Genomic DNA, 26776 nt, shown 5'->3' with positions numbered 1-26776 from the left:
TTGTTTTGTTTTGTCGTTTTCTTTTGGTTAACACAGATGAAGATTAAACACCCCGTAAACCAACACCATTGTTAGGAGCATTTCAGGCCCCGAGTTTCTCCTCGCGGCTCTGTGTAAGCAGGTGGATATCGGATCACCTTCGGGAAGTGGCCTCAGAAGACAAGAATGGGGTTTTCAAAGCTCGTGGAAAACAAGTAGGCTGGAAGCCCAAGCACGGCTTCGTAGCCCGTGCCCCTTCCGCTACACCTGCCCCCCCCCCCCCCCGTGGTGCCCTTTAGGCTCCGAACAGAAAAGCGGACGGTACTAGGTACCTACATGCGAAGTGTGTATGGATGGGATGGGTGGTGGGGAAGGTAGGGAAAAGACCTATTCCTTTCCTATTCTCCTCTCCTCACACCGGTCCACTTCCCATCTGCCCTCTCCATCCACAGAGCGACTATAAAATGTTCATCTCCTTTGTACTTCAAATTGCACTAAGTACCTCCTTCCCTATAAACAATCCCATGAAGTAGAAAGTTTCCTCAGTTTGCAAAGGAGCAGCAGAGGTAACTAAGGGTTGCAGGTTGCAGATGTTATCAAACTTAGCCAAGGTCACAGAGATGGGGTCAAGCCCAGATGGGCTGGATGGACCACGCAACACATCCCTAGTTCTCCTCCTGGCCCCCTCCACACCCACCCAGCACCCCCTGCTTCGGTGTCCCCTCTGTGACTATTCACACACATAGACCTCTAAAACCCTCTGAGTTTAATGAGAATAAAGCTTTTTTTAAATAAATCTCTGGGGCGGGGGGAAGAGAATACAGGGGAAAGGATCCAGGCAGTCCAGCATCTTCCTACAGCCTCCATGCAGGCCCCTCCAATGGTACCCACTCTAACCAACTGTTCATTCTTTTGGGGGGATGACTTCGAGATGCTGGCCTCCCCAGGTACCATCCCTGAGCCCCTGTCATCAGTCTCACTTCCAGGACTTGTGGGGATTCATCATTCTTCCCTTGGCTCCCCTGATTTGTCTGGTCCTCTGGTCTCACACAGGCTCCTCCAGTCCTCTGGGTCCCACTGGTGCGGACAGGTTTCTTAGATCCCCCCCCTTCCCCAATGCCACCTCTCCATTCTCCTCCCATCAGCAACCCCACCCAGCCTCACCCTGCTTCTCATGTGGAGCCCTCTGACTTGACCCCAGGCCTGTCGGCCCCTATGCTAGAGAGCCCACAGTCCCAGTTCCCTGAGGCCCGGTTCTTCTGGACCTGGCTGTACAGGGCAGTGTCTGAGCTGCGGCCTTTGCTGCCACCGGCGCCAGCGGTACCAGGTTCGGGGAAGGCCAGGCGCTGGGGCTTGGGCGCTGGGACCGGCTTTGTGCTCCGAGGGGGGGGCACGGCGTAGTCATCGGTGGCAGGGTTGTAGGGGAGCTCGTAGCCCTCCTCCTTCGTGCGGGCCTGGCACCACCATGCGTCCTTGGGCTCCTGCGGCAGGTCGTAAAGGCCCCGGACAGTAGCAGCCGGCCCCAGGCCCTCCGGTTCATCATAGATGGGGTCCTCCTTGGGGTCCGACAGCTTGGCCTTCGTCAACTGCTGCTGCACATGCTCATACAAGTCCCAATAGAGGGTTTTCTTTGACTGGGCCTTCTCCCCCGCCTGAGCAGGAGTGCTGTCCAAAGGGTCCGAGTACAGGGAGTCCTGGGAAGGGCCCGGAGGAACGCGCAGAGAGTCTAAGGGTTCGGCATACAGAGCCGGGGGGCTGTCCGGCGGCTCCTGGGCACCAGGGTGGGAAGCCAGCTTCCCCTCCGCCGCTTCTTCCCGGGAATCAGATCTAAGGACATCCTGCCCCTGACCAGCCATGCCCTGGGCCTTTTGCCGTTGGATAGCAGTCTCGACCGCCTGGAAAATGTCATTTCCCTGCGCCGTCTGGAAGGTGAAGTTTCCAGGCCCAGAGGGGCAGCGCCGACCAGCCTCAAAGGAGAACATGACCTGGAAGAGAGAAGGGAAACACATTCCCAGGAGCCCACAGGAGCTCCGTCTACAACGGAAAGACCGGCTGGCGAGGGAGGTGGGCTCCTGGGCTAGGCAAAGAAGGGTTGTTCAGAAGGATTTCCACCTTCCTACCAGCCCACCCAGCCGAGCCTCAGCCCCAGCTCCGGACAGCCCGCACGCCTACCTTGTCTCGGCCATAGCGACGCAGCAGCGTGTAGGGCCAGGAAAGGAGAGGCTCGAGTATCTGACTCTGAGTTCCCACAGTCAGGAGAGTCAGCTTCTCAGCCTCCACTCTCAGCACATAGGAGCCATGCAGGCCGCAGCGCTCTGCAGCTTCCGTCCTCTGCACGGTGACCCAGAACTGGGATCCTGGAAGGAATTCACAGTTACACTGGCACCTGGCTGGGAGGGCGGAACAGGTGGCCCCAGCTCTCAGTGACTTCCTACTTCCCCATAGAAACCCCAGTCGGTCCCTTCCCAGGGGCACCCTTCCTTCCCCCTCCTCCCCGCACAGCTTTCCAGGCGGCTACCTTCCCAGGTGGGGCTGTACAGCGAGTTCTCCAGCATCTCCAGCGCAGAAAGGTTGGGTGGGTTCTCGGCAGGCGCGGGACCCCAGCTGCCTTTCTGGGGTAAAGAGAAAGAGAGCATCCAGAACACTGTCATTCCCTCCACGCGGTTCCGAGGGTCTGAGCCAGCCCAGTTCCTCTGCCCAGGTCCTACCCCCAGCCCGCACCGCCTCCAGGGCCCAGCTGGGCTCGCCCCAGCCCCTCGCGGGCAGCCCAGGCCCCTCACCGGAAAGGCATTGAGGCACAGCGTCTGCACCCAGGCGGCGCTGGCCGGCGCGTCGGCCGCCAGCAGGTGCGAGCGCTGCGCGGTGTCCAGGCGGAAGGCGGCGGCCCCCGGCTCCGGGGGGCTCTCCACGGCCACGGGCACCACGCTCACGCACTCGGCCAGGCGGATCACCTTGCAGTCCAGGCGGCGCGAGCTCCCCCGGCCCCCTCCTCCGGAGCTCGACCCCTTGTGGTCGAAGAACTCGAGGCGCGCCACGCCGTGCGGGCTGGCCGGGTAGAGCACGGCCCAGGTCTTCCTCCACCGCTGCGGGGAGAGAGCGAGGGGCGCTGGCGAGCCGACCGGGAAGGAAGGACCCGCCCGGCCGCTTTCAAGTCTGAGGCTTCCGACGGGGCCCCGAGCGCGCGCGCCCCCGGGGCTGGTGGACGCACCTCGGCGGGGCGCGGGGGTACTTGGCGGGGACCTCACCGGCTCTCGGTTCCCCGCGCCGCGCTCCCACCCGCCGCCTGCCCCTCCCCCTACCCCGACCCCTGGCCCTGTGGGGTTCGGGACCCCTGCCCCGGTCTACCTTGGTACCGAAACGCTGACTCTGCAGAAAGAGCGGCCCTTCCATCACGGCCCCGTCCATGGCCCCGTCCATGGCCCCCGGCGGTTCCTTCTTTGCTTCCTGGCCTTGCAGTCGGGGGGCGGGGCGGGGGCGGGGCGGGGGCGGGGCCGGGCCCCCCGGAGGCGTTCCTGCCCCGGACCCGGACCCCGCGGACCGCGAACGGGGAGCCAGAAGGGAAGAGGGTCCCCAGATACGCTGGACGGCGCCCTCCCCCTGGGCCCCTCCCTGCCCCGCAGCCCCGGGGCGCGCACGAGTGGCTCCCCCGAGAGAAGCCCGGAGGGCTCTGGTGCTCGGGCTCGGGAGCTGTGCTCGACGTCATATGCTCCGCGTGACGTAGGAGTAAAGGCTGTGACATCACCTGCAAAGTGCCGACAGGCACCCTGGGGACCCGTGGGCCCTCTTAGCCTCCGTTCCCCCCACCAGACCTGCCCCCGGCCTGGCAGTGTCCTCCCCTCGGAGCCGGGGGCCCGGAGGACGGGCCGGGGACTGGAAGGCTCCCCGCAGCCCGGGGCTGAGCCGCGCTCTCCCGCCGCTGCCGGGGCCGCCGCCCGGGCCGCTCCGAGCCCCGCGGCCTCTGGCTCCCTGACCACGGCGCCCGGCTCCGGCCGCCCGGGGGCAAAAAAAGCTCCATTGAGCCCCCGGGAGGGCGGGGCGGGGCCGGGAGGCGGGGCAGCGGCGGCCAGCGAGCTCCACGGGGGAAGGGAGGACCCAGAGGAGGGACCCGGCTGGGGAGGAATTCGGGGAGAAGGCGGAATGTGGGAGGGCTCAAGGGGACGTGGGAGGGACGAAAAGAGAGGGGGGAGGGAGGGCGGGGGTCCAGGCTCCCCTGGCCGAGCACTTTTTTGGGGAAGTCCTAGGACTCATCTCCAGGACCAGGACTCCTCTCCCAGCGCCCAGGGCCCCGGCTCAGCCAAAGGTAAGGGGTGGGCTGGGGGAAGGGGGTCACGCTGCCGGCAGGAGGAAGGGGAGTTGCGGATGGAGAGGATGGTGGAGGGTCCAGGGCAAACGGGTGATGTGGGATGGAGTCCGAGGGGAAGCCAACCAGCTGGAGGCTGTATTTTGTCAAAGACGAGTGAGACGAGAAGGTTGGAGAGAGGAGGCAGATATTCGGGGGCGGGCGGGGGAGAGAGGGAGGGGGCAGGGTTTTCCAAATAGGGCAGCTGGGAGGGTCCTAAGGCTGGGGACACCTCTGGGAGGCCCTACCCCTGGGCCCCCAAGCCTAAATGTCCCCAGAAAGAAAAAGAAAAAGAAAAAGCTGTCCTGTTGGGTTGTTTGTCTGAGTCTGGGGAAGCATGTTGGGCGCCCCCAGTCCCCTCCCTCCTCTCCCCCCCCTTTCGCCCCCCACAGTACAGGAGCTGTTCTCAGCCCCAGACAGAGGGAAGGCCTTGGCTGGGAAGATGAATGGTGCCCCAGCCTCCGGTTGCCCGGTGACAGTGGGGAGGGTGGCGATGTTGGCAGGAGACTTAGACAGTCCTCCCCCCCCCACCCCCCAGCATGAGGCCTGGCCCTCCTGGCCCCTTGACCCTGCAGGGCACTTGAGAGCCTGTGTGCTGGGTAGGGTGTGCAGTGAGGTCTCCATGGTCTCCTGTTTCTGCCCAGATGGGACCCTAGGTCCGAGGATCTCCTACGCCCCCTTGCCTGCTTCTCCCTCGGTACTGTCTGTCCTCTGACTGGCTGAACAGGTCATCTGGGTCCCTCCAGCCTCTGCTTCCCAGCTCCTGTCAGTCCCTCTCCTCCTCACCTGCTGCCTGCCTCTCTTAGCCACTCCCCAGCTCTGTGTGCCTGGCTGTCTCCCATCCATCTCTCTCTCTCTCCTGTCTCTCTCAGTTGGCCCCCTTTCATTCCCACCGTTTCCCTTCCTCTCACATCCTGTCTGTCTGGGTCTTCCTCTTTGTGTCTCTTGCTCAGTCTCTATCTCTTTATTTCGACAGACTCTTGGTCTCTAATCACTGTCTTTTGATCTCTGGGTCTCTTGTATTGTGAGTGGCTAACGAAGGTGATAATTATAGAACTAGGGGAGGTCGATGTGACACATTAACAACTAATAGTGAGAGTTCTACTCTTTTCAAAAAAGAGAGCCAGTCTCTCTTTCCCTCCCCCCTTCTGTGTCCATCCCCCTCTTCGTCTCTCTCCCTCCCCCCATCTGAGTCTCTCAGTCTCTCAGACTCTGTGTTTCAGCCCCTTTCAGTGTGTGTTTCTCCCTCACTATCTTCGTTCCTTGTCATTCTCTCCCCCTGTGTTTCTGTCTCTGATCTTGCTAAGTGTCTGTTTTCCTCTCTTGACCTCTCTCTCTCTCTCTCAGACCTGGACCTGCCTCAATCTCTCTCTCTCTCTCCTCTCTCCTCTCTCTCTTTCTCTCTCCAGGCCTTCCTTATCTGCCATGCGACCTGTCAGTGCCTGGCGGTGGAGCCCATGGGGACTGCTGCTGTGCCTGCTGTGCAGCTCGTGCCTGGGATCTCCGTCCCCATCCACGGCCCCCGAGAAGAGGGCGGGGAGCCAGGGTCTGCGGTTCCGGCTGGCTGGCTTCCCCAGGAAGCCCTTCGAAGGCCGCGTGGAGATACAGCGAGCCGGGGAGTGGGGCACCATCTGTGACGATGACTTCACGCTGCAGGCGGCCCATGTCCTCTGCCGGGAGCTGGGCTTCACAGAGGCCACAGGCTGGACCCACAGCGCCAAGTATGGCCCGGGAACAGGTGAGCTCCAGGTAGGGCCTCGGCATTGCCCGCGTGTGGCCTAGGAGCAGGGAGAGGGAACACCAGGATGGCACGGCTACAGGACCGCAGGACACTGAGAATAAACAGGTTAAGCCATGGGTGACAAACCAGCCAACACAGCCCCCTCTCAGAGCTGTGTGATCTTAGGCTGGTCGGTGCCTTCTCTGAGCCTCTGGCGTCCCATGTGCAACAACACTGGATGATACCTGAGTTCCTTTCAAGCATGCTTCTCCAAAGCCATGTACGAGCACAGCCCTGATCAAATGAACCCTGTACAGTTCAAGTATGGATGCTTTGTGGGAAGCAGAGAGCAGGTACACGATGTCTGGGTGCCCCTAAGCCGGTCAGGGTCATAGATTCTGCAGCTGACAAAGTCACGTGGCAGGCCAGAGCTGAAACCACGCTGGAACTGACTAGGGCTAGTCTGAATGTTTAGGAGCAATTCCAACTGAGGCCTGGGGGTGCGTGCACTGTACAAACCCACAGTTGGAGAGATAGAAGCTGGTGCAGTCTGCAGCTGATACCCCCAATTCCCACCCACTAGGCCACTCCCGGGATAAAGTGTCACTTGTAAGTGCCACATTTTAAGAGAGGGGGTAGAAAATAGAAATATTCTGAGAGGATAGCTGCCCAGATGTGAAAGATTTGAAGCCAATTTTCAAGGAGTCATAGCTGAAGAAACCAGGGATTTTTGATCTGAAGAAAAAATTTGGATAGCAACTACATGACGGGTGTCTTCAAATATGAGGACAGTCATGTGGCTGTCAGGAGGGATGTTTTGGGATGGCATCAAAGGACTGAATCAGACCTGGTAGGGGAAAGCCATAAAGAGTCATGAGAACTGTGTAACGGCTTGGGCAGCCTGGTCAGGCAGGAGGTGGGTGCCCCAAGCAGAAGCTGGGAAGTCCTGTCCGAATATGCATCGAGGATCCCTGCACAATGGCTGGGACAGACAACCTTTGAGGGTCTGCCCCTTCTGAGAGGAAGTCAGGGACACCCATTTCAGTGAGGTCCAGGCAGAGACCAGAACAGGGGCAATGTGTCACCACAGGCAGGGTGGGCACATGGGAAGCTCAGGTGAAAGATCTTAGAGGTTCAAGTCTCAGAAATGGCTCCAACTCCTTAGCCTCCGTTGGCTATGTGGTCTCAGGCAAGTTCCTTCACTTTTCTGAACCTCCGTTGATGTTTAATATAAAGTGGTGATAATACTTCTGGCAGGTCTGTTCTAAGAATGATCATGTATGGGCACACCATGGCAGCGTGCCTAACACAATAGGTACTTGGTTAACTGTATCTGTCATTGAGTGGATAAGAACTAAGCAGAATTTCAAGGTGGACTCTTGTTATTTTTATTCACCGCACCAAATTCCTGAGTAGCCCAAGACCACCAACAACAGCCTTCCATCAATCCTATACCTTTTTTTTTTATTCCCTCCAGGGTCCCTTCCCCACCCATTATCTTTTTTTAATATTTTTATTGACTTTTTACAGAGAGGAAAGGAAAGGGATAGAGTTATAAACACCAGTCAACTGCCTCCTGCACACCCCCTACTAGGGATGTGCCCACAACCAAGGTGCATGCCCTTGACCAGAATCGAACTTGGGACCCTTCAGTCTGCAGGCCAACGCTCTATCCACGGAGCAACACCGGTTAGGGCCCCACCCATTATCTTACCAGAAAAATGGAATCATTAGAGCCACGTGTGGGGCCTCTATGTTCGCTCCCCCTCCCCGGCCTCCCCACACTTCTCTGTCCCCTGTCTCTCCCTCCACAGGCCGCATCTGGCTGGACAACCTGAGCTGTACTGGGACTGAGAGGAGTGTGACTGAATGCACCTCCAGGGGCTGGGGGAACAGTGACTGCACCCACGATGAGGATGCCGGGGTCATCTGCAAGGACCAGCGCCTCCCTGGCTTCTCTGACTCCAACGTCATCGAGGTGTGCAGTGTGTATACACACACACACACACACACACACGCACACACCAGCCAGGCTGGCCTGACAAGGAGGCTGTGGGGTGTTGTATGTGGTTAGAGGAGCTACTAGAAGGTAGGGGATTCCATATGCCACATGGGGTCATTTGGGCCGTTAGGAAGCTGGGGGCTGGTGTGGGTGGGGCAAGTGGTAGAGCTCCTGGATGTAAGGTCCAGATTGGTTCCAGCATTAAACCTGGCAGGAACCTCTCCAGCCTCCTCCCTGGTCCCCAGGGAAACCTGCGCTCTCCTAGAACATGTCACTCCTTACTTCCCCCCTCCTTCAATGCCACTTCCTCATGAAGTGCTCCCTCTTGCTCCCGCAGGTGCCCCTTCCTCAGCTTCCTTGATCATTTCTGGGGGCACATCACAGCATGTCCCTCCAGCCCCCCCACACCCCTCAATACCCCACTGGGGGAGGCATAGCATCTCCCTCGGCTCCTGCTCCCCATCGGGTTGGCGGGAAGCACCCTCAGTCGGGGTTCCTTCGAGGTGGCAGGACCTGTGAAAGGTGCTACCGGAGCGCCTTCCCCTGCTTGTGGTCCCCTCCTCAGGTGGAGCATCACCAGCAAGTGGAGGAGGTGCGGCTCCAGCCAGCAGTGGGGCGGGGCCGGCGGCCGCTGCCGGTGACGGAGGGGCTGGTGGAGGTGCGGCTGCCGGGCGGCTGGTCCAAGGTGTGTGACCGAGGCTGGAGCGCCCACAACAGCCACGTGGTCTGCGGGATGCTGGGCTTCCCCGGCGAGAAGAGGGTCAACGCGGCTTTCTACAGGTGAGGGGCGGTGGGCGCCGGGGGTGGGGGGGGGGCGGACTTGGGTGGAGGGGTGCTCCTTCAAGAAAGAGGGGTGGGTCGAAATCGGTTTGGCCCAGTGGATAGAGTGACGGTCTGCGGACTGAAAGGTCCCTGGTTCGATTCCAGTCAAGGGCATGTACCTTGGTTGCGGGCACATTCGGGGAAGGGGGGGGGGGGGGGGTGCAGAAGGCTGCTGATGGATGTTTCTCCCTCATCAATGTTTCTAACTCTCTATCCCTCTCTCTTCCTCTCCGTAAAAAAAAAATCAATAAAATATATTTTTTAAAAGGGGGGGGCGGTGGGAGGCGGGGTCCTGGGGCACAGACGGGGGCGGGCGGGGGTGGAAGAGAGGCCGCCGGGAGGCTGGAGAGGTGCGGGCTCCCCCGGCTGGCGGGTCTGCCGTCGGAAGCGGGGCGGGGCGAGGGGTGGTGGCGGGCAGAGTCCCCGCCCCCGGAGCCCAGGCCACGCCCCCAGCGGCGGACCGGGCGGCACAGCCTCCGCGCCTGCGCGGACGGACTCCCGGCTCCGAGCTCCGAGAGGCGAGGGCGCGCCCTGCCGCGGTGGCGCCGGGCGGGTGCGGCGCGGGGCGGGCGCGGGAGCCGGAGGACTGGGGCTGCCGGCGCCGCCTCTGATCCACGTCTGTGTTGAGTTTACTCTGTCCGTTTGTCCCATCACTTTAAACTAAGGTGACCAGACGTCCCGCCCGATTTTTAACAATTTGTCACAGGACTCTGCGGGACAAATTGTTAAAAATCGGGACGTCTGGTCACCTTACTTTAAACCCTTGTCCCCGCCTGGGGCCGTGCCCGAGGCCGCGGGGCGTGTCTGTGAGCCGGGAGCCCGGGGCCTCCGAGGGAAGTTTGCCGGGAGGCCTTGCAGCGGAGGTGCCGCCGGCCGCTCCACCTGCTCCACCTGCCGGAGAGTCCGCTTCCAGGAAAAACTGGTGACCGACTCGGTGATCACAGCGTCTCAGTTCCCTGGACCAGCTCACTTGGTCATTTTGAGAAATTTGGAAATCTTTGCGCTCGCTTGGGCAGCACATATACTAAATTTGGGACTCTTTAGTCTCTCTATAATCTCCTCTTGCAGGCTGAAAATGCTTACGTTTTTTTCAGCCTTTCCTTAGGTCAGTGTTGCAGAAAGAACTCTTGACATCTATAGGTGACCTTCCGCTGGGCCCACTACTTCCGACATGGCCTGGTGGTCGGACATGGCCTGGTCAGAGCAGGGGAAGGGAGAAATGCTCGACTTGGACTCAAGCCTGCCTAGATTTTGCATTGCCTTTCTGTTGAGGCAGCAACCCTCTGCTCAGCCTGAACTTGTAACCACCTGAAACCAATTCAGATCTTCCCTATCTTTGCTCCTGTTTGAACCTACATCTATGTTGAGTTTACCCTTTATAAGTTTGTCACATCACTTTAAAACCATTTTAGCCCTAACCTGTTTGGCTCGGTGGATAGAGCATTGGCCTGCGGACTGAAGGGTCCCAGGTTTGATTCTGATCAAGGGCACATCCCCAGTAGGGGGTGTGCAGGAGGCAGCTGATAGATGTTGCTCTCCCATCAATGTTTCTGACTCCCAATCCCTCTCCCTTCCTCTCTGTAAAAGATAAATAAAATATATGTATATATTTTTTTTAAGTTTAAAAGTCATGATGACTGTTGAGATTATCTTGAATCTTGACATTATATTCCGTGTCATAGCTCCCAGCTTCCTCTGATAGACAAACATGATTAGCTATGCCTCTGGCTTCCTCAGAGTGACTGTGACAATTGTGGAAATGTCTAAAGCCAACTCCTGATTCTTCTTATGTAAGTTTCCTCCAGATTTACATCAACCCTTTAATCATTAGTTGTGAAATGTTTTTTCAAACGATTTGGAACAAACTGAGCACTACAATGATGTAACATTTCACCATCTTATCTATAATGAAATTGTGGGAAATTTTGTTCGTTTCTGCTAAAAAACAGACACCTTATGTTCACCATTCTCCAGCCTTCTGATTTAGTGATTGTTCAAAAAAAGAAAATCATGGTGGTTTGACTAAGCTGATGTTTCCTGAAGGCCCTTTAGGTCTCTAAGGATTGTCATAATTGTTCCTCGGTGTTCACAAACTTTCTATTTCATAACTTACTCTAGAATATTATTTATCTGTAGGTTGAGGAATCCTTTTCCTTTTGAAAGTCAATCAATGCATTATCCAGCCTCCACTCCTCTCCATCCTTTCTCAGATTTTCCTTGTCTTGGCTCTGAGACACATCTGAAAGTTCTTTCATTCCCAAGAAATATACTTTATCTGCTCTAGTGACACAGCTGTTGTAAACCATCTGTGTGCTGTGCTCCTCTACTATTATATTATGTCTATCTTTAGGCTATGCTTCTTTTTCTGTGTTTGTTCTTAGTCTTTCCTAATTCAAAGCCAGGCTCTGAAGGATGAGTCTGAGTTAAATAGCAGGCATTTCAAGTGAAAAGGATAGCATGAACACAAGTGTAGAGATTATCCATTCAGTATTTATTATTTATTTGTTGAGTGCCTACTGTGTGCCACAGGTTGTTGGGATTCAACAGTGAACAAAACAGACAGAAATCCCTGATCTCACAGACTACAGAAGATTTGGAAAATACGTAACATTACAAAATGTTAGAGTGGCAAGCAAAAGGCGTGATCATCAAAAACAAAGAGGGAAAGGGGTTATAAGGAGATAGTGGGACAGCACTTTTAAATAGAGTGGTCAATACAGGCCTCTTTGAAAAAGGCATCATTTGAGAAAAGATCTAAAGAGGTAAGAGCATAGCTATGCAGATATCCAGACCAGCATTTTCAGGAATCAGGGTCGTAAATGAAATAATCCTGGGAATGTGTATGGGGGAGGGGAGCATTCTTGGCATGCTCTAGGAGGCCCCCAGGGCTGGAGCGGAGTGAACCTGGAAGAAATTATAGGTGTGAGGTAGAGGAAGGTGGGGAAGGAATTTAGGAGGCTTTCATTTTTAATCCTTGTGAGATAAGGCTTTGCACAGAAGTGTAACATCTGACTTCCATGTTTTAAAAATATTTTTTATTGCCAAAACCGGTTTGGCTCAGTGGATAGAGCGCCCATCTGCAGACCGTGGGGTCCCGGGTTCGATTCCGGTCAAGGGCATGTACATTGGTTGCGGGTGCATGTACACCGGTTTCGACTTGACTTCCATTTTTAAAGATTATTTTCTGCTTAATTAAGAATAGATTGTAGCATACTGCAAGAATCACTGCTGAAAAACTGCGCCAGTTGGAATGGGAAGTTCTCCCTCAACCTGCATATTCTCCTGATATTGCCCCTTCCGATTACCATTTGTTTCGTTCTTTGCAAAACTTTCTTCTTGGAAAAAAATTTAATAATGAAGAATGCCTCAAAAATGCATTGACCGAATTTTTTGCATCAAAATCACAAGAATTTTACAACAGAGGGATTAAAATGCTTCCTGAGCGTTGGGCACAAGTAGTAGAAAACAACGGCAACTATATTGTTGATTAAATTTTGTTGTATTGTTTAAATAAATTCGATTTAAAAAAAGTAAAAAAAAAAAAAAAAAAAAAAAAAAAAAGAATAGATTGTAGCCCTAACCAGTTTGGCTCAGTGGATAGAGCGTTGGCCTGCGGACTGAAGGTGTCCCAGGTTCGATTCCGGTCAAGGGCATGTACCTTGGTTGGGGACACATCCCCAGTAGGGTGTGTGCAGGAGGCAGCTGACCGATGCTTCTCTCTCGTGGATGTTTCTAACACTCTCCCTCTCCTTTCCTCTCTTTAAAAAATCAATAAAATATATATATTTTTTTAAAGAATAGATTGTAGCCGAAACTGGTTTGGCTCAATGGATAGAGTGTCGGCCTGTGGACTGAAGGGTCCCTCGTTCGTTTCTGGTCAAGGGCATGTACCTTGGTTGCGGGCACATCCCCAGTGGGGGATGTGCAAGAGGCAGCTAATCAATGATTCTCTCTCATCGATGTTTCTAACTTTCTATTCCTCTCTCTTCCTCTCTGTAAATCAATAAAATATATATTTTTTTAATAAAAAGAATAGATTGTAAAAAAAAAAAAATAGATTGTGATGGATACAATAGAATAAAGAAGGCAGAGAGACTAGTTAGAAGGTTATGGTCTCCTCAAAGTGAAGTAAAGAATGTGAACCAGTGAACGTGATGAGAAAATGATCAGATTCTGTCTATAGTTGAAGGTAAAGCCAATACGATTTGATGAACTCAGTGTAATGTGAGAAAGAAAGTGGAATTAAGGATCATTCCTAGGTTTTTGGCGTAAGCTAAGTATGCAGTTGGCCTCACTTGATAGGGAAGACAGTGGGTGGAGCATGGGGGAAAGGGTTATATATAACTTCTTATTGGATCTGTTACATGTGAAGTTCCTTAAGGCACTGAAATGGTGAGGCTGCGTAGGCAATTGGGCATGTGACTCTAGAGTTCAGTTGAAAGTATTTTAAATCCTGAAACTGGCCAACATCACCAAGGGAGTGATTGTTTTTTTAAAAAAAGAGGTTCGAGGACTGAATCTTGGGAACTTATCAGGAAGATAAGGTGAAATGCAAGCAGTGAGGTGGAGAGAAAGAAAACCGGAGAAGCCCAGTGCTTCGAGGAAGGGAGAGTCAGTGCTGCAGATGGTTCTAAAAACATGAGGACTGAGAAGCAAACACTGGGCTTAGCATTGGGAAAGCCATTGTTAATCCCTCAATTGCTACAGTATCACAGTGCTTGTGTTCAATTCACCCTTTTTTTAATTTAATATTGTCCCCAAAGCCACTCACATAACTGTTATTACAGTATGTTGTTGTAATTGTTCTGTTTTATTATTAATTATTATTGTTAATATTTTACTGTATCTTATTTATAAACTAGTAGCCCTGTGCACAAATCCGTGCACCAGTAGCTCACCAGTAGCTTGCTGCTGCCCTCCAGTAGCTCTCTGCCCACTGCCCCGCCCTCCTGTAGCTCCCCTCGCCCCTCCTTCCCCCTCATAGCTTGCTACCCTACTTCCTTCTGTAGCTCTCCACCACCTGCTTGTAGCCAGTAGCTCACTGCCACCATCCTGTAACTCACTGCCCACCCTCCTGCTGACCCATGATTCACATGGTCAGTCGTTACGCTTCATGGTGTAATGACCATTTGCATATTACATCTTTATTATATAGGATTAAACTTGTTTAATATATATTTTTATTGATTTCAGAGAGGAAGGGAGAGGGAGAGAGAGATAGAAACATCAATGATGAGAGAGAATTATTGATTGGCTGCCTCCTGCATGTCCCCTCTTGGGAATCGAGCTCACAACCCAGGCAAGTGCCCTTGACTAAAAGCAAACTCAGGACCTCTCAGTACACAGGCCAATGCTCTATTCACTGAGCCAAACCAGCTAGGACTATAAACTAAAACTTTATTGTAGGTATGCATGTATAGGAAACATAGTATATATAGAGTACAGTACTATCCACAGTTTCAGGCATCCATTGGGGATTTTAGAATGTATCCCCTGTGGAGAAGGGGAAACTACTGTATTTCTAAATTTCTAGATAATACTATATCTTTCTGAGTAATACTCTAGAGTTCAAGATGCTCTCTCCGAGTTACTGGCCAAAGGAAGTGCCAAGTATATTTTATTTTAGACATGTTTGAGAGAGAAAAAAGACATTTGGAGAAAATGTTTCACCCTATACTTATGTGATGCAAGGTTCTAAACTCTTAGTAATGTCTCAAGAAAGAAACCTGAGAGCTACTGTACACTCTTGGCTAGCAACGTTGGACATATGAGATGCTTTGGCAAAAACACCAACTAAGTACATCCTCAGGGAGAAGCCATGGCAGGAAGTACCCACCAGCTTCAGCCTAGTTTAGGATATATATATTAAAATCTTAGTGCCTCTGCACGCTATATAGTATATCCAAATATGACTCATCAAGAGACATAGCAAAGCCCTACCTGGTTTGGCGCAATGGATAGAGCGTCAGCCTGCAGATTGAAGGGTCCAGTTTGATACTTGTCAAAGGCACATGCCTGGTTGCAGGCTTGATCTCCAGTGGGGAGTGTGCAGGAGGCAGCCAATTGGTGATTCTCTCTTATCACTGATTTTTAAAAATATATATTTTATTGATTTTTTTACAGAGAGGAAGAGAGAGGGATAAAGAGTTAGAAACATCAATGAGAGAGAATTGTTGATAAGCTGCCTCTAAAACACCCACTACTGGGGATGTGCCCGCAACCAAGGTACATGCCCTTGACAGGAATCAAACCCAGGACCTTTCAGTCCGCAAGCTGAGGCTCTATCCACCGAGCCAAACCGGTTTCAGCTTATCATTGATGTTTTTATCTCTCTCTCCCTCTCCCTTCCTCTCTGAAATCAATAAAAATATTTTTTTTTAAAGAGAGAGAGAGAGAGACAGCAGAGCAGAACATGTTGAAAGAAATTATAACTAATATAATGACAGGGAATGTCATACATTTAAAAGAACAGGACCTGCCTTTATTCATACATACACTGAGTGGCCAGATTATTATGATCTCTGAATGTATAATAATCTGGCCATTCAGTATATATATATATATTAGAGGCCCAGTGCATGAATTCTTGCATGGGTGGGGTCCGGCCAGGGGAAGGGGATATGGACAGTTGGCTGGTCTGCCTGCTGGTTGAACTCCTGGTCCAGGGACAATTTGCATATTAGCCTTTTATTATATAGGATATACACTGAGTGGCCAGATTATTATGCCTTTAGAGATTATAATAATCTGGCCACGCAGTGCAGTTGGACAGGACAAAAGGGGGTGGGGAATGAAAGTCTTTGAAATCAAAGGAAGAATGAGAGGAGAAACAGACCTAGTTTCCTGACATTAGACTTAGGTAACTTTTTGAAGAATAAAATAGGTCAATGTTTAGGCCAATTAAAAAGAAGTGAGGTTTTAGAATTCATTTTCCTGGAAGTAAGTTTGGGAGATGAGCTGAGTTTGTGAATGACTAAAGCTTGTGGGATTTAATGTGGGCAGGAAAGGGGCTGTCATCCTAAGCAGCCTGGCCTCATAGTCCCAGTGATCGGCAAACTGTGGCTCTCAAGCCACATGCAGCTCTTTGGCCCCTTAAGTGTGGCTCTTCCACAAAATACCACAGTCTGGGCTAGTCTATTTTGAAGAAGTGGCATTTGAAGAAGTTTAAAAAACTTGGCACTCAAAAGAAACTTCAGTCGTTGTACTGTTGATATTTGTCTCAGTTGACTAATGAGTTTGTCGACCACTGCCCTAGTCAAACCAACTTAATGTCCTCAGACATTAAGGTCCTTGATCCTGGTTCACTAGCCTCAGGCCTAGAAATGCCAGAAGCCAGAGAACATCCAAGAATAAAAAGACAGTTCCCTCCCTAGACATGACCAGGCCAGTTCTCTTTCCTCACCTGGTCAGTCTGGCAAGCCTAACAGTCCTAACACCTTTCTGCTTACACCTTTTCCCGTAGCCCTTCCTGGGGTTTAGATCAGCCTTACTATCTATCCGAGCGTTCTTATCCCTCATCTACCTTAACCTCATGTCTGCGGGTCCTGGTATAGGGCTCTGTTAGTCCTGAATCCATGCCCTGCACTGCGGCTCACCCAGCTTGTCATGTGTCTGTGCGGTCAAGCAGCTGTGAAGGGTGGAGCCTTGGAAATACCTGATGCTCTAACATCCTGCCACCAGGAACCCTTGATTCTTGGAAAAGAAACCCTGCCGCTGGTCCCAGCTGCACCAGCCTCTCCCACTTGGTTCTAGCCTGACCCTGACTCTGCTGTTGTCTTATCCTCACAGAAAGTTGAGGAAGCGAGCAGCCAAAGCCTCGGCCCGACGCCCCAAGCCCCCTGGCAGGTAATGGGCGAGAGCCCTGGGACCTCCTGCACGCCCCGGTGGCCCAGGAGGTGGATGGATGGAAGGCATCCTATCCATGTCCATCCCCAGACCCAAACGGATGAATTAAGGATATGACTGGGGGTGGGGGTCAGGAGGGAGGCAGACATGGGAACGGCCAAGCCTTGACCTCAGGAAGCACAGGGAGGAATGACGTGGGAATGAATGGCTGAGGGAAAGCCTCCTCATCCTTACATGTCCCCCAGAGAGCTGGGCCACCAGCCGGCTTTCTCACCTTCCCCCAATCTTTCCCTCCCTTAATTCACCCGCATTCCCGTTCTCTCTCCTGCCTTAACTCTCCTCTTCTCTCCTCCCCTCCCCCACCTGGGCTGACATCGTTCCATTTCTCCCCACTGTTGCTGAATCCAGAAAGCAACAAGAGATCCTGACATGCAGTTCCGGGGTCCACAGCAGTCAGTGTTTGTAGCACACCGGGCCACCTTCACGCCAACCCTTCCCACACTGCACAAAGGGTTCTTCCCAGAAACGGGAAAAAAACCACCCTCTGCCTTTCCCTGGCCGTGCACCTAACCTCTCCTTCTACTAACTGATTTCTCCTTTTTTCAGACCAATCACCAAGCGTAAAGTCAAACCCAAACCCCGAGTGGGCAGGGGGCCGGTCAAGAGGTAAATAAAGTTCAGGCTGGTGGACAGGAGAGGGACTGCCTAGGGATGGGCCCTGTGATTGGGCTTTGGTCAGGAAGGGGTCCGAGAGAGCCCCCCACCACGAGGGGGAGGAGCAGCAGCTAAGGCAGACCCCCTTCCAGATGATTCACTGAAACGAAAAGTAAGGCTGGTTCTAACGTTATGCTTGTCACGGGATTTTTGGAAATCTCTGTAGGGGTTCATCACTGACTACCTTGGTCCACACGCTCATTTATCCCCTCAGTGAATTCTAGTAGAAACTCTGGCACTTTAAAAAAAAAAAAAAAAAAAAAAGAAGAAGAAGAAAAAGAAACTCTGGCACTTTAAAAAAAAAAAAAGAAAGAAAAAGAAACTCTGGCACTTTTGTTCTTCAGATGCCAATGCTTGCCTCTCCTCTAAGAAGCTGTCTGAGGGATCAGGTTTCCATCCTACCTTTATTTGATTCATTTTTTTAAAATATATTTTTATTGATTTCAGAGAGGAAGGGAGAGAGAGATGGAAATACCAATGATGAGAGAGAATCATTGACCGGCTGCCTCCTACAACCGTGCACTGGGGATCAAGCCTCCAACCCGGGCACGTGCCCTGACTGGGAATCGAACCCGTGACCCCTTGGTTCATAGGTGGATGCTCAAACACTGAGCCACACTGGCTGGGCTTGGTTCACTTTTTTTCTTTTTTAAAATATATTTTATTGATTTTTTTACAGAGAGGAAGAGAGAGGGATAGAGAGTTAGAAATATCGTTGAGAGAGAATCATCAATCCTACTGGGGATGTGCCCGCAACCAACGTACATGCCCTTGACCAGAATCGAACCTGGGACCTTCCAGTCTGCAGGCCGACGCTCTATCCACTGAGCCAAACCGGTTTCAGCTTGGTTCGCTTTTTAAAATAAGTGCTTCTGGCCTGGACATAAGACTCAGTGTTCCCTCTGGAACCTTTCCCAAGGATGGGCTCCTCTGTGGCTCCCAGCTCCCTAATTTTCCTCCTGGGTTTCTTCAAAGAGAACACGAGGGCGTGGAAAAGTTCCAGGCCGTGATTACATCCCACTAGGCTTCCAAAGGCCATTTGCACACGCAAAGTCTCTCTGACAACTTCTGTGGCCGTGGCTGAGGTACAGAGAATCCATCCCTTCCTGCCGTGCCCTCCTCTCTCCGGTGCATCCTGAGACCACCCACTGGTCTCCCGGTCCCCTCCTTCTCCAGCTCCTTCTCCGGTGGCTTCGGAGGGTGTACTGTAGTGCTTCTTGGCTTTGGGCCCTCTTTGCCGGCATAGCCATACCTCGAGCCTCCCTGACCCCCCAGTGGAGTGCACATCGTCGCTTTTACTTGGTCAGTTGTGGGGGAAGGGGAGGAGGGGGTTCAGAAGAGAGGTGTCTTTCTCCTGTGATGGCCTCTCTGACGTTTATTTTCAGCCAAACAGGAAACTTGGGACAGTACCTGATCTCTTTGAGCTTCAGAATCCACTGATCCTGAGCTTCCAAAGGTATTCTGTCGAGTCTGCAGGCTTCCCTTGCTGTGTTTCTAACCGTTTCCTCCTCTGTGTCTTCCTCGCCAATGTCTTCAAGCCATCATGTTCCTTCCTTCCTCTGGCATCAGGTGATGAGGCCCCTTACCACAATAACTCACTGTCAAACCCGCCTCCCAGGCCCTCTCCACCAATACCAGGCCTCAGCCGGTCCGCTTCCCCTCTGGGCTCGAACCAGCTGTCCTGGGAAGAATGTACTTCTGTTGTCACGTGCCTAGCTGCACTCTCTTATTTCATTAGTGTCCACAAACAAATCCCTTCACTCTCTCAAGCATCTCTCTGCAGTAATTCCAAATGTTAACATCGCTAGTTTAGTCCCATTTTCCTGTCTGGTGGCTGTGGAACATTCTTTCTAACAGGTTTAAATTGCCAAAGCACGGGCTGTCTCATGAGAGACTCAGAGCCAGCTCAGGTCTGGGGGTGAGGATGTCTTTACCGTCGTCGTTCACGTTCACGCTCCCTCTCTGGCCATGTGGTCCCTCTAACTCCTGTTTGTCTTGCCTTTATACGCCATCCCTACCCATGCCAGCTCCAGTCTTTCGTGCGCCCACCAGCTGGTCTGTTTGTCCCATAACTGCCTGTCATACTCTGGCCTACAGAACCTCTGCCTGAAAGTCCCTCTGGCTTCTACGGAGCCATTTAGACCCGACTTAGGCACTTGTTTGCATTCTGACTCTTTTGGTTAGTCCAGTCTCAGCACAATAGAAGGATCTGCTCCCTCTGGCTGTTCAGGCTTCCCCGTTCACACCGACCGCCCCACCTGCCCATCTCTTCCCACTGGGAAGTCCCAGCTTCCCGTTCTCTTTGCACGGCGGCCTCGGCCTCAGCCTCCGTTAGGCTCAGCAGCCTGAAACCATTTGGAACAAGGTCTCTGTCAGGCAAGTCAAGACTAGCCGCCCTCCCATCGGGTTCTTCTGCGGCAGAAGGTCCCCCAAAGACCCTGTGTCTGGCTATCTTGGGCCCTTTCTCAGCCTGGAAATGGCCATTCCCTGTGTCCTTTGGAGGGCAGCATTGCAGAGCGGAGGGGAAGAGCGGAGGGATCGAGTGGTCATGTGAAAATATAGGGGATGGTGGCGACAGGGAACAGGAGGAGGGTTGTGAGCCAAGAGGCAGGAGCGTTGTTTTACCTACTGCTCCCCTCCCTGTCCCCACAGGCTGCTGGCCCAGCGGCAGCAACACTCCTTTGGCCTGCACGGGGTGGCCTGCGTGGGTACGGAGGCCCACCTCTCCCTCTGTTCCTTGGAGTTCTATCGCGCCAATGACACCGCCCGGTGCCCCGGAGGCGCCCCCGTGGTGGTGAGCTGTGTGCCAGGTCCTCTCTATGCAGCATCCAACGGCCAGAAGAAGCAACAGCAGTTGAAACTTCAGGAGGAGGTTTGTGAGACAGGGACAGGACCTTTCCCGCCCCTAGCCTGGCCACCCATGGCTAAGCACAGCCCTGACCCTGAAGGCAGAGAGGAACCTTCCGGCGGTGGGCCACCATCCCCCCTGCCCTCCCACCATTCATCTCCAGCTCGGCTCAGCCCTCTCTGTGCCGATGCTCCCATCACCGCCGCTGGCCTGTCTCTCTCCTCCGTAGGCCCGGGTGCGTCTGAAGGGCGGGGCCCGCCCCGGAGAGGGCCGGGTGGAAGTCCTGAAGGCTGGCACGTGGGGCACAGTCTGTGACCGCAAGTGGGACCTGCAGGCGGCCAGCGTGGTGTGCCGGGAGCTGGGCTTCGGGAGCGCCCGAGAGGCCCTCAGTGGTGCCCGCATGGGGCAGGGTGAGGGGGGTGAAGGTGGGAGGGAAGGGGAAGGGGGAGGTACACACTCTGGGAAGTATAATCCTTGGGAAGGAGACCCCTGGACAACGAAAGCCCAATCACAACCTCTTGGCGTTTGCTCTCTGACCCCAGGCATGGGTGCCATCCACTTGAGTGAAGTTCGATGCTCTGGACAGGAGCCCTCCCTCTGGAGGTGCCCTCACAAGAACATCACAGCCGAGGACTGCTCCCACGGCCAGGATGCTGCAGTCCGATGCAACCTGCCCTACACGGGGGTGGACACCAGGGTCAGTCACCCTCTCCCCCTTGGCTCGGGTGCCTCGTGTCCTATCCAGTTGCTGTCATGCTCTGAAGTGTGACCACTGCCCCAGGCCCCTGCAGTGCTGCAGTTCCCACTGACACCATCGCTGTTCACACTCTACGTGCCCCCGACTCACCCTTCGGCCAGGTGCCCGCTACAGACTCCCACTCCCCACCCCGAAAGCTTCCCCGGCTCTTCTGTTCTGTCTCTACAGATCCGACTCAGTGGGGGCCGCAGCCGATATGAAGGGCGAGTTGAGGTGCAAATAGGGGGGCCTGGGCCCCTCCGCTGGGGCCTCATCTGTGGGGATGACTGGGGAACGCTGGAGGCCATGGTGGTCTGTAGGCAACTCGGACTGGGCTATGCCAACCACGGCCTGCAGGTGAGGAGGACGGAGAGGAACCAAGGCGGTTGCCTCCAAAGCCTGTGTTTGGGGCAGAGGACGTGGAAGTGGGTCCTTTGGCCCAGGGGGCTGGCTGGTGGGGCCTCACAGAAGCCCCTCCTCTGTCCCCAGGAGACCTGGTACTGGGACTCGGGGAATGTGACAGAGGTGGTGATGAGTGGGGTGCGCTGCGCTGGGACTGAGCTGTCCCTGGACCAATGTGCTCATCACGGCGCCCCCGTCACCTGCAAGAGGACAGGAACCCGCTTCACTGCCGGCGTCATCTGCTCAGAGAGTGAGTGAGCCAGCCAGCGAAGGGAGGTTCTGGGCCACCCCTTTTGGAGAAAGAGGGCTTTACTCTGGAGGGATGCTCCTTCCCTGTGGAAAACCAGCCTCACACACATAGGGAGGTGGGGGAGGAAGCACCCCCATCGGGCCTCGCCCTTCAGCAGTGACATCTAACACTCCCTTCCTTCCTGGCGCAGCCGCATCAGACCTGCTGCTGCACTCGGCCCTGGTGCAGGAGACCGCCTACATCGAGGACCGGCCGCTGCACATGCTGTACTGCGCTGCCGAGGAGAACTGTCTGTCCCGCTCCGCCCGCTCGGCCAACTGGCCTTACGGCCACCGCCGGCTACTCCGCTTCTCCTCCCAGATCCACAACCTGGGGAGAGCGGACTTCAGGCCCAAGGCGGGGCGCCACTCCTGGGTGTGGCACGAGTGTCACGGGTGAGCGGGTCACGGAGAAGGGCAAAGCCACTGGGGACAGCGGACCCGCTGGGGCCGGGAAGGAAACGGGGCTCCCTGGTCTCTCCTCCCCACAGGCACTACCACAGCATGGACATCTTCACCCACTACGACATCCTGACCCCCAACGGCACCAAGGTGGCCGAAGGCCACAAAGCCAGCTTCTGTCTCGAAGACACCGAGTGTCAGGAGGGTGAGTTGGTGCCTTGGGTGAGCTACAATATCTCCATCCCATAAGCTTGCCTCACGCTGACATATGCCGTGTCCATCCCTTCAGATGTCTCCAAGAGGTATGAGTGTGCCAACTTTGGAGAGCAGGGCATCACTGTGGGCTGCTGGGATCTCTACCGACATGACATTGACTGTCAGTGGATCGACATCACAGATGTGAAGCCAGGAAACTACATTCTGCAGGTGCCTGGGGTCTGAGATTTCCAGCCGGTGAGGGGGAGCAGTTTATTCAGGACACCTTTGACTTGTGCTGCCTCTCTCCCATGCACAGGTGGTCATCAACCCCAATTACGAAGTAGCAGAGAGTGACTTTACCAACAACGCAATGAAATGTAACTGCAAGTATGACGGACATCGCATCTGGGTGCACAACTGCCACATTGGTATTTGGCGGGAACAGCGGCCCGGGAAGACAGGGGATGGGAGGGAAAGCCCTTCATTCTCTCCTCCCCAAGTTGTTTCTGTATTCCCACCCACCTCTGGGTCTTCCAGCCTCTTCATTTCCCCCCACCCTTTCCCACAAAGGGTCTGTCTTCCTGTCCAAACCACCCATTCACTTTACAGGTGATGCCTTCAGTGAAGAGGCCAATAAGAGGTTCGAGCGCTATCCTGGCCAGACCAGCAACCAAATCCTCTAAGGTGCCAATCCCCACCTCTTCAAACCACCACTGGCCCCTAGCGGCAGGGGTCTGAGGCTGCCATTACCTCAGGAGCTTACCAAGGAACCCCTGATGTCAGCAGGCCCGCTGCAATCATCCAGCGTGTACCAAGGATGTGGAACTGCCAAGCATAAGTTATCAACCTCCTCCAGGGCCAACAGTACGGATCTGTGGCCAAGCCTGGGGAATCCTGGTTCTCAGGCCCAGCAGGGAGCTGCACTCGAGACAAAGAGCAGCACCTGATGAACTGGCCAGAACAGCAGACAGCAGCAGCTCGTTTTCTCGAACAGCGCGGTCAGGATGGTCAGCTCCAGTATATCCTCAGTTCAGGGGAAATACAGCTTTACCTCTTGCCGTTTTATGGGGGGAAAGATCAGCGCCCCCTCCTTCATTTGCTAGGTATAATTTTATTTTATATAAAAAATGTCTTTGTGATTCTTCAGAGCCCAGGAATCGGTGCTGGTGGTTGGAGGGACCTGCCCCCCAAGGGTCCCTTTAATCCTCTGCCCAGGTGCCCTCAGAGCCGAGGCCAGGAAAGCAAGGTGGCAATCACAGCAGGAGCCTCCTTCTCTTGTTGATCCATTCATTCTGTGATTTCAGGGGTCACATATAAAGTCAGTGTTTCTCGTCCCCGCCGGATCCGCACTGCCAGCTGGGACTGGGTTCGAACAGCTTCATAAATATCTTCAGCATTTCGTACCACCTGCTCCCCGATGGCCAAGATCACATCCCCTGGCCGCAGACCAGCCCTAAGGCAGAGAGAAAGTAGGGAGCAGATAGCCCAGTTCAAGGGCACATGCACAGCCCACCCACCCCCACCGCACAGCGCAGTCTCTCTCACCGGTGTGCAGGGGAGTCCAGGATGACTTTATGGATGAGCACGCCATGCTGGACATCAGGAAAGCTTGGTTCTCGAAGCTGTAGTTCAGCAAGGATGCTGAAAGGACACAAACCATGCTGTCAAGCACCCCGAGGTACTCACTCCTCGTTTGAGGTTCACCTTAAATTACTCAATACACTGGCGACTGGGAATGCACTACGCACTCCAGATACAAAGGCCTTCTAGTAGCTAGGAAATGGGACGTGAATAGAAAAAATACCTAATTCCATGTAATACATAATGTTAAGTCAATAGCACTAATCTCATTCTAGAATCCTAAGAGAAGCTTTAAGGGAGAATTTAAGCTGAGCCTAGAGGGATAGATGGACCTGATATTTAAGTATATAAAACAAGAACAACATAAATAAAGACCTGGAGTAGGAAATCAGGTTGACTGGGACAGAATATATTCCTATAGGAATCCAGGTCTGAAAAATGGAAAATGGCCCCATTTACACTAAATTAACAGATTGTAAATCAAAGCAGTAATGAGATGAAATCAATCTGGTGGCAGTTGTGCAAAACAGAGTGGGGTGAAAAAGTCAAGAGGACAGCTCTTCTGATACCTCCAGGTGTGGGGTAATTCACTATGGATGAAGACAGAACTGAGAACAAAGCTCAGCAGAAATGCCATTTGCCCACCAACGCAGGTGGTCCTGCATATCGCACTTCCCTAAAGCGCATACCTGGGAGTCAGGGTCAGCATCATCACCCCAATGTAGCGGCGCTTGGACCCACTGGTTCCAAACCAGTCTGTGATAAAAAGACAAATGAGCCTCAGCTAGCTACATCCTCCCTTCCCTTCTCTCTAATCCCAGTACACCCTTCTCCACCAAGGCCCAATGGATGCCCCACCCACCACTTAAAGGACCCCCCCCCCCAACCCCACTCTAAGTCAGGCTCACTCTTCTTTTCCCCACGATGCAGAAACTCTCGAAGGCGATCAGAAGGGATGGCAAAGGAGATCCCAGCTGTGACCTTCATGGTATTCACGCCGATCACCTCCCCATCCTGCAGGGACAAATCCTCAGCCCAAACAAACAGTGGGAGATGGGGGCCCCTGAACGAGAATAGGGGAGTGTTGGGGGGTTGGGGAGATCTGGTTGGATTCCGGACGACAGCTAACAAGGGACTGTTCAGAAACTTGACCAAACCTCATGGAATGAGGGAAAAACCCACCCCTTCCCACACTGACCTGGGGCTGGGATTCTTGGAAAGAAGGATGTCCCACTCACCAGGTTAACCAGGGGACCTCCAGAATTTCCAAACTGCAGGACAAGGAGAAAATATGGAAGAGATTCCAGGGACTCTAGGCCTGGGGCATCCCAGGAAGTAGCCTTTTCTCCAAATTATCTCCTTTCCCAGCCCTTGAACAGGGGGCCACATTTTTGTAGCCCAACTTCCATATACAGGGAGGAGCAAAAATAGCTTTACATTTGTAATACACAATACTAAGTAATAATACAAGAATAAGCTGTGTTTCGAGTACTCTCAACTATAGATACTTTTGCCCGCCCCTTTATAGGCTCGCCCTTCTCCCAACCCAGACCGCCCTTCCTCCCACATCAGTACGCACATCAATAGCGGCATCGGTCTGGATGTATTCCACGTTGTTCTGGGGGAGGCCTAGCTCTTTGGCTGGACGCTGCACAGAGCTGACGATGCCAGACGTGATGGTGTTCTGGAGGGCAAAGGGACTTCCCATGGCAACAACAAACTCCCCTTGCCTGACATCGGCGGAGCGTCCCAGGGGCAGAGTGGGGAGAGGTTCCTGAAAGAGAACGGGTGAAAGGGGGGGGCCTGTCATCTGGGGACGCCGGCGAGTACACAGCCCCAAGCAGACCCCGGCCTGCCCGGACGCCCCACCTCGGTCTGGATCCTCAGCGTGGCGATGTCTGCCACCGGATCCACGGCCGTGACCGTGGCCTCATAGGTGGCGCCGCTAGGCAGCCTCACACGAACTCGGCGCCGGTCGGCCACCACGTGGGCGTTGGTTACAATGAGCCCGTCCGAGGCCACCACGAATCCCGAGCCATTGGAGATAGGGACCTCACGGCCAGAAAAGGGGTGTCTGGAATGGGAGGGGGGGGGGGGCACGGAGGTGAGGAGGGCGGCCTCCTCCGGCTCGCCCGCCCTCTAGCCCGCGGCCCCGGCGCCTCCGGTCTACCCCACCGTTACCGGCCCAGGATCTCGATATAAACGACCGCAGGTGCGGTCTTCTCCACCACGTCCGCGATGAAGTTGTACTGGCTCCGGGGAGAGGTGGGCGGCGGGCCCAGGCCCGAGGCAAAGACGGCCGGGGGACCCCGCCCCCCGCCCCACAACAGCAGCAGCACAGCCCCCCCAGCGCCCAGGGCCACAGCCAGCCACGCGCGCGGCGGGGGCCCTGGGGCCCCCGAGTCCTCCTCCCGGGTCTGAGGATCCGGGGCGCCCGCAGTCAGCCGCTCTCGGGACTCCGGAGCCCCCCTCGTTAGACACGTTCGTGGTCCAGGGACCCCCACGGAGAACCGGGCCCGGGGACTGGGGGTCCCATAAGTCACTCGGGCCCGAGGAGTTTCTGACGTCAACAGCGCCCGGAGGTCAGGAGTCAACAGGGGCGCCTTCCCCCAGCGAAATCCCCCCAAAGCCCGCCATCCCCGAAGGCTCCAGCATGCACCCCGCCCCGCCCTCAGCGCAGCCATCAGCTCCGCCTCGGCGGCCTCCTCGCCCGCCCTGCACAGAGGCGGCGCCCGGGACGTGAGCAGGTGACCGCGGGACGCGGGGCACGCCGGTACTTGAAGTCCTCGCAGAGGCGCACCCGGACCCGGATTCCGGGAGGCCGGCTTCGCCCCCGCCCGGAGGATGCCGGGAATTGTGGTCCCCGCGGCAAGCGAGCGCCGAGGCATGCTGGGGCGGCT

The 26776-nt window shown here is 54.4% G+C and overlaps 3 protein-coding genes across 6 annotated transcripts; 1 reads left to right on the top strand and 2 right to left on the bottom strand.

Moving 5' to 3' along the window:
• Positions 1-732: 732 nt before the first annotated feature.
• On the bottom strand, positions 733-3478 carry DOK1 (docking protein 1). Its single transcript, XM_036435803.2, has 5 exons — positions 3325-3478; positions 2760-3062; positions 2498-2591; positions 2152-2336; positions 733-1964 (listed from the first exon to the last, which is right to left on the bottom strand). The coding sequence occupies exons 1-5, from the start codon at positions 3394-3396 to the stop codon at positions 1152-1154; spliced, it is 1467 nt and encodes a 488-aa protein (XP_036291696.1). The 5' UTR covers positions 3397-3478; the 3' UTR covers positions 733-1151.
• Positions 3479-4124: 646 nt separating this feature from the next.
• LOXL3 (lysyl oxidase like 3) lies at positions 4125-23443 on the top strand. 2 transcript variants are annotated; one of them, XM_036435793.2, is made up of 16 exons: positions 4125-4279; positions 5728-6056; positions 7853-8016; positions 8606-8820; positions 16651-16707; positions 17314-17373; positions 20074-20293; positions 20499-20679; positions 20812-20966; positions 21195-21362; positions 21495-21657; positions 21848-22091; positions 22187-22302; positions 22387-22523; positions 22612-22723; positions 22905-23443. In XM_036435793.2, the coding sequence occupies exons 2-16, from the start codon at positions 5744-5746 to the stop codon at positions 22976-22978; spliced, it is 2379 nt and encodes a 792-aa protein (XP_036291686.1). In that variant the 5' UTR covers positions 4125-4279; positions 5728-5743; the 3' UTR covers positions 22979-23443. The 2 variants fall into 2 exon arrangements, with proteins under 2 accessions (XP_036291686.1, XP_036291688.1); XM_036435795.2 differs by lacking the exons at positions 16651-16707; positions 17314-17373.
• HTRA2 (HtrA serine peptidase 2) lies at positions 23391-26764 on the bottom strand. Of its 3 annotated transcripts, XM_036435801.2 has the most exons (8): positions 26058-26707; positions 25746-25950; positions 25456-25650; positions 25115-25147; positions 24785-24890; positions 24566-24632; positions 23841-23936; positions 23391-23748 (listed from the first exon to the last, which is right to left on the bottom strand). In XM_036435801.2, exons 1-8 carry the CDS (start codon positions 26558-26560, stop codon positions 23583-23585), a joined length of 1371 nt encoding a protein of 456 aa, XP_036291694.1. In that variant the 5' UTR covers positions 26561-26707; the 3' UTR covers positions 23391-23582. The 3 variants fall into 3 exon arrangements, 2 of the variants coding, with proteins under 2 accessions (XP_036291694.1, XP_036291695.1); XM_036435802.2 differs by lacking the exon at positions 25115-25147 and having other exon boundaries at positions 26058-26714; XR_006741454.1 differs by lacking the exon at positions 24785-24890 and having other exon boundaries at positions 23708-23748; positions 26058-26764.
• Between the last annotated feature and the right edge of the window lie 12 nt (positions 26765-26776).

The sequence above is a fragment of the Pipistrellus kuhlii genome, unplaced genomic scaffold (assembly GCF_014108245.1).
Source record: "Pipistrellus kuhlii isolate mPipKuh1 unplaced genomic scaffold, mPipKuh1.p scaffold_m20_p_13, whole genome shotgun sequence".
In the NCBI taxonomy this organism is placed as follows: domain Eukaryota; kingdom Metazoa; phylum Chordata; class Mammalia; order Chiroptera; family Vespertilionidae; genus Pipistrellus; species Pipistrellus kuhlii.
This window is presented reverse-complemented; position numbering and strand designations above follow the sequence as displayed.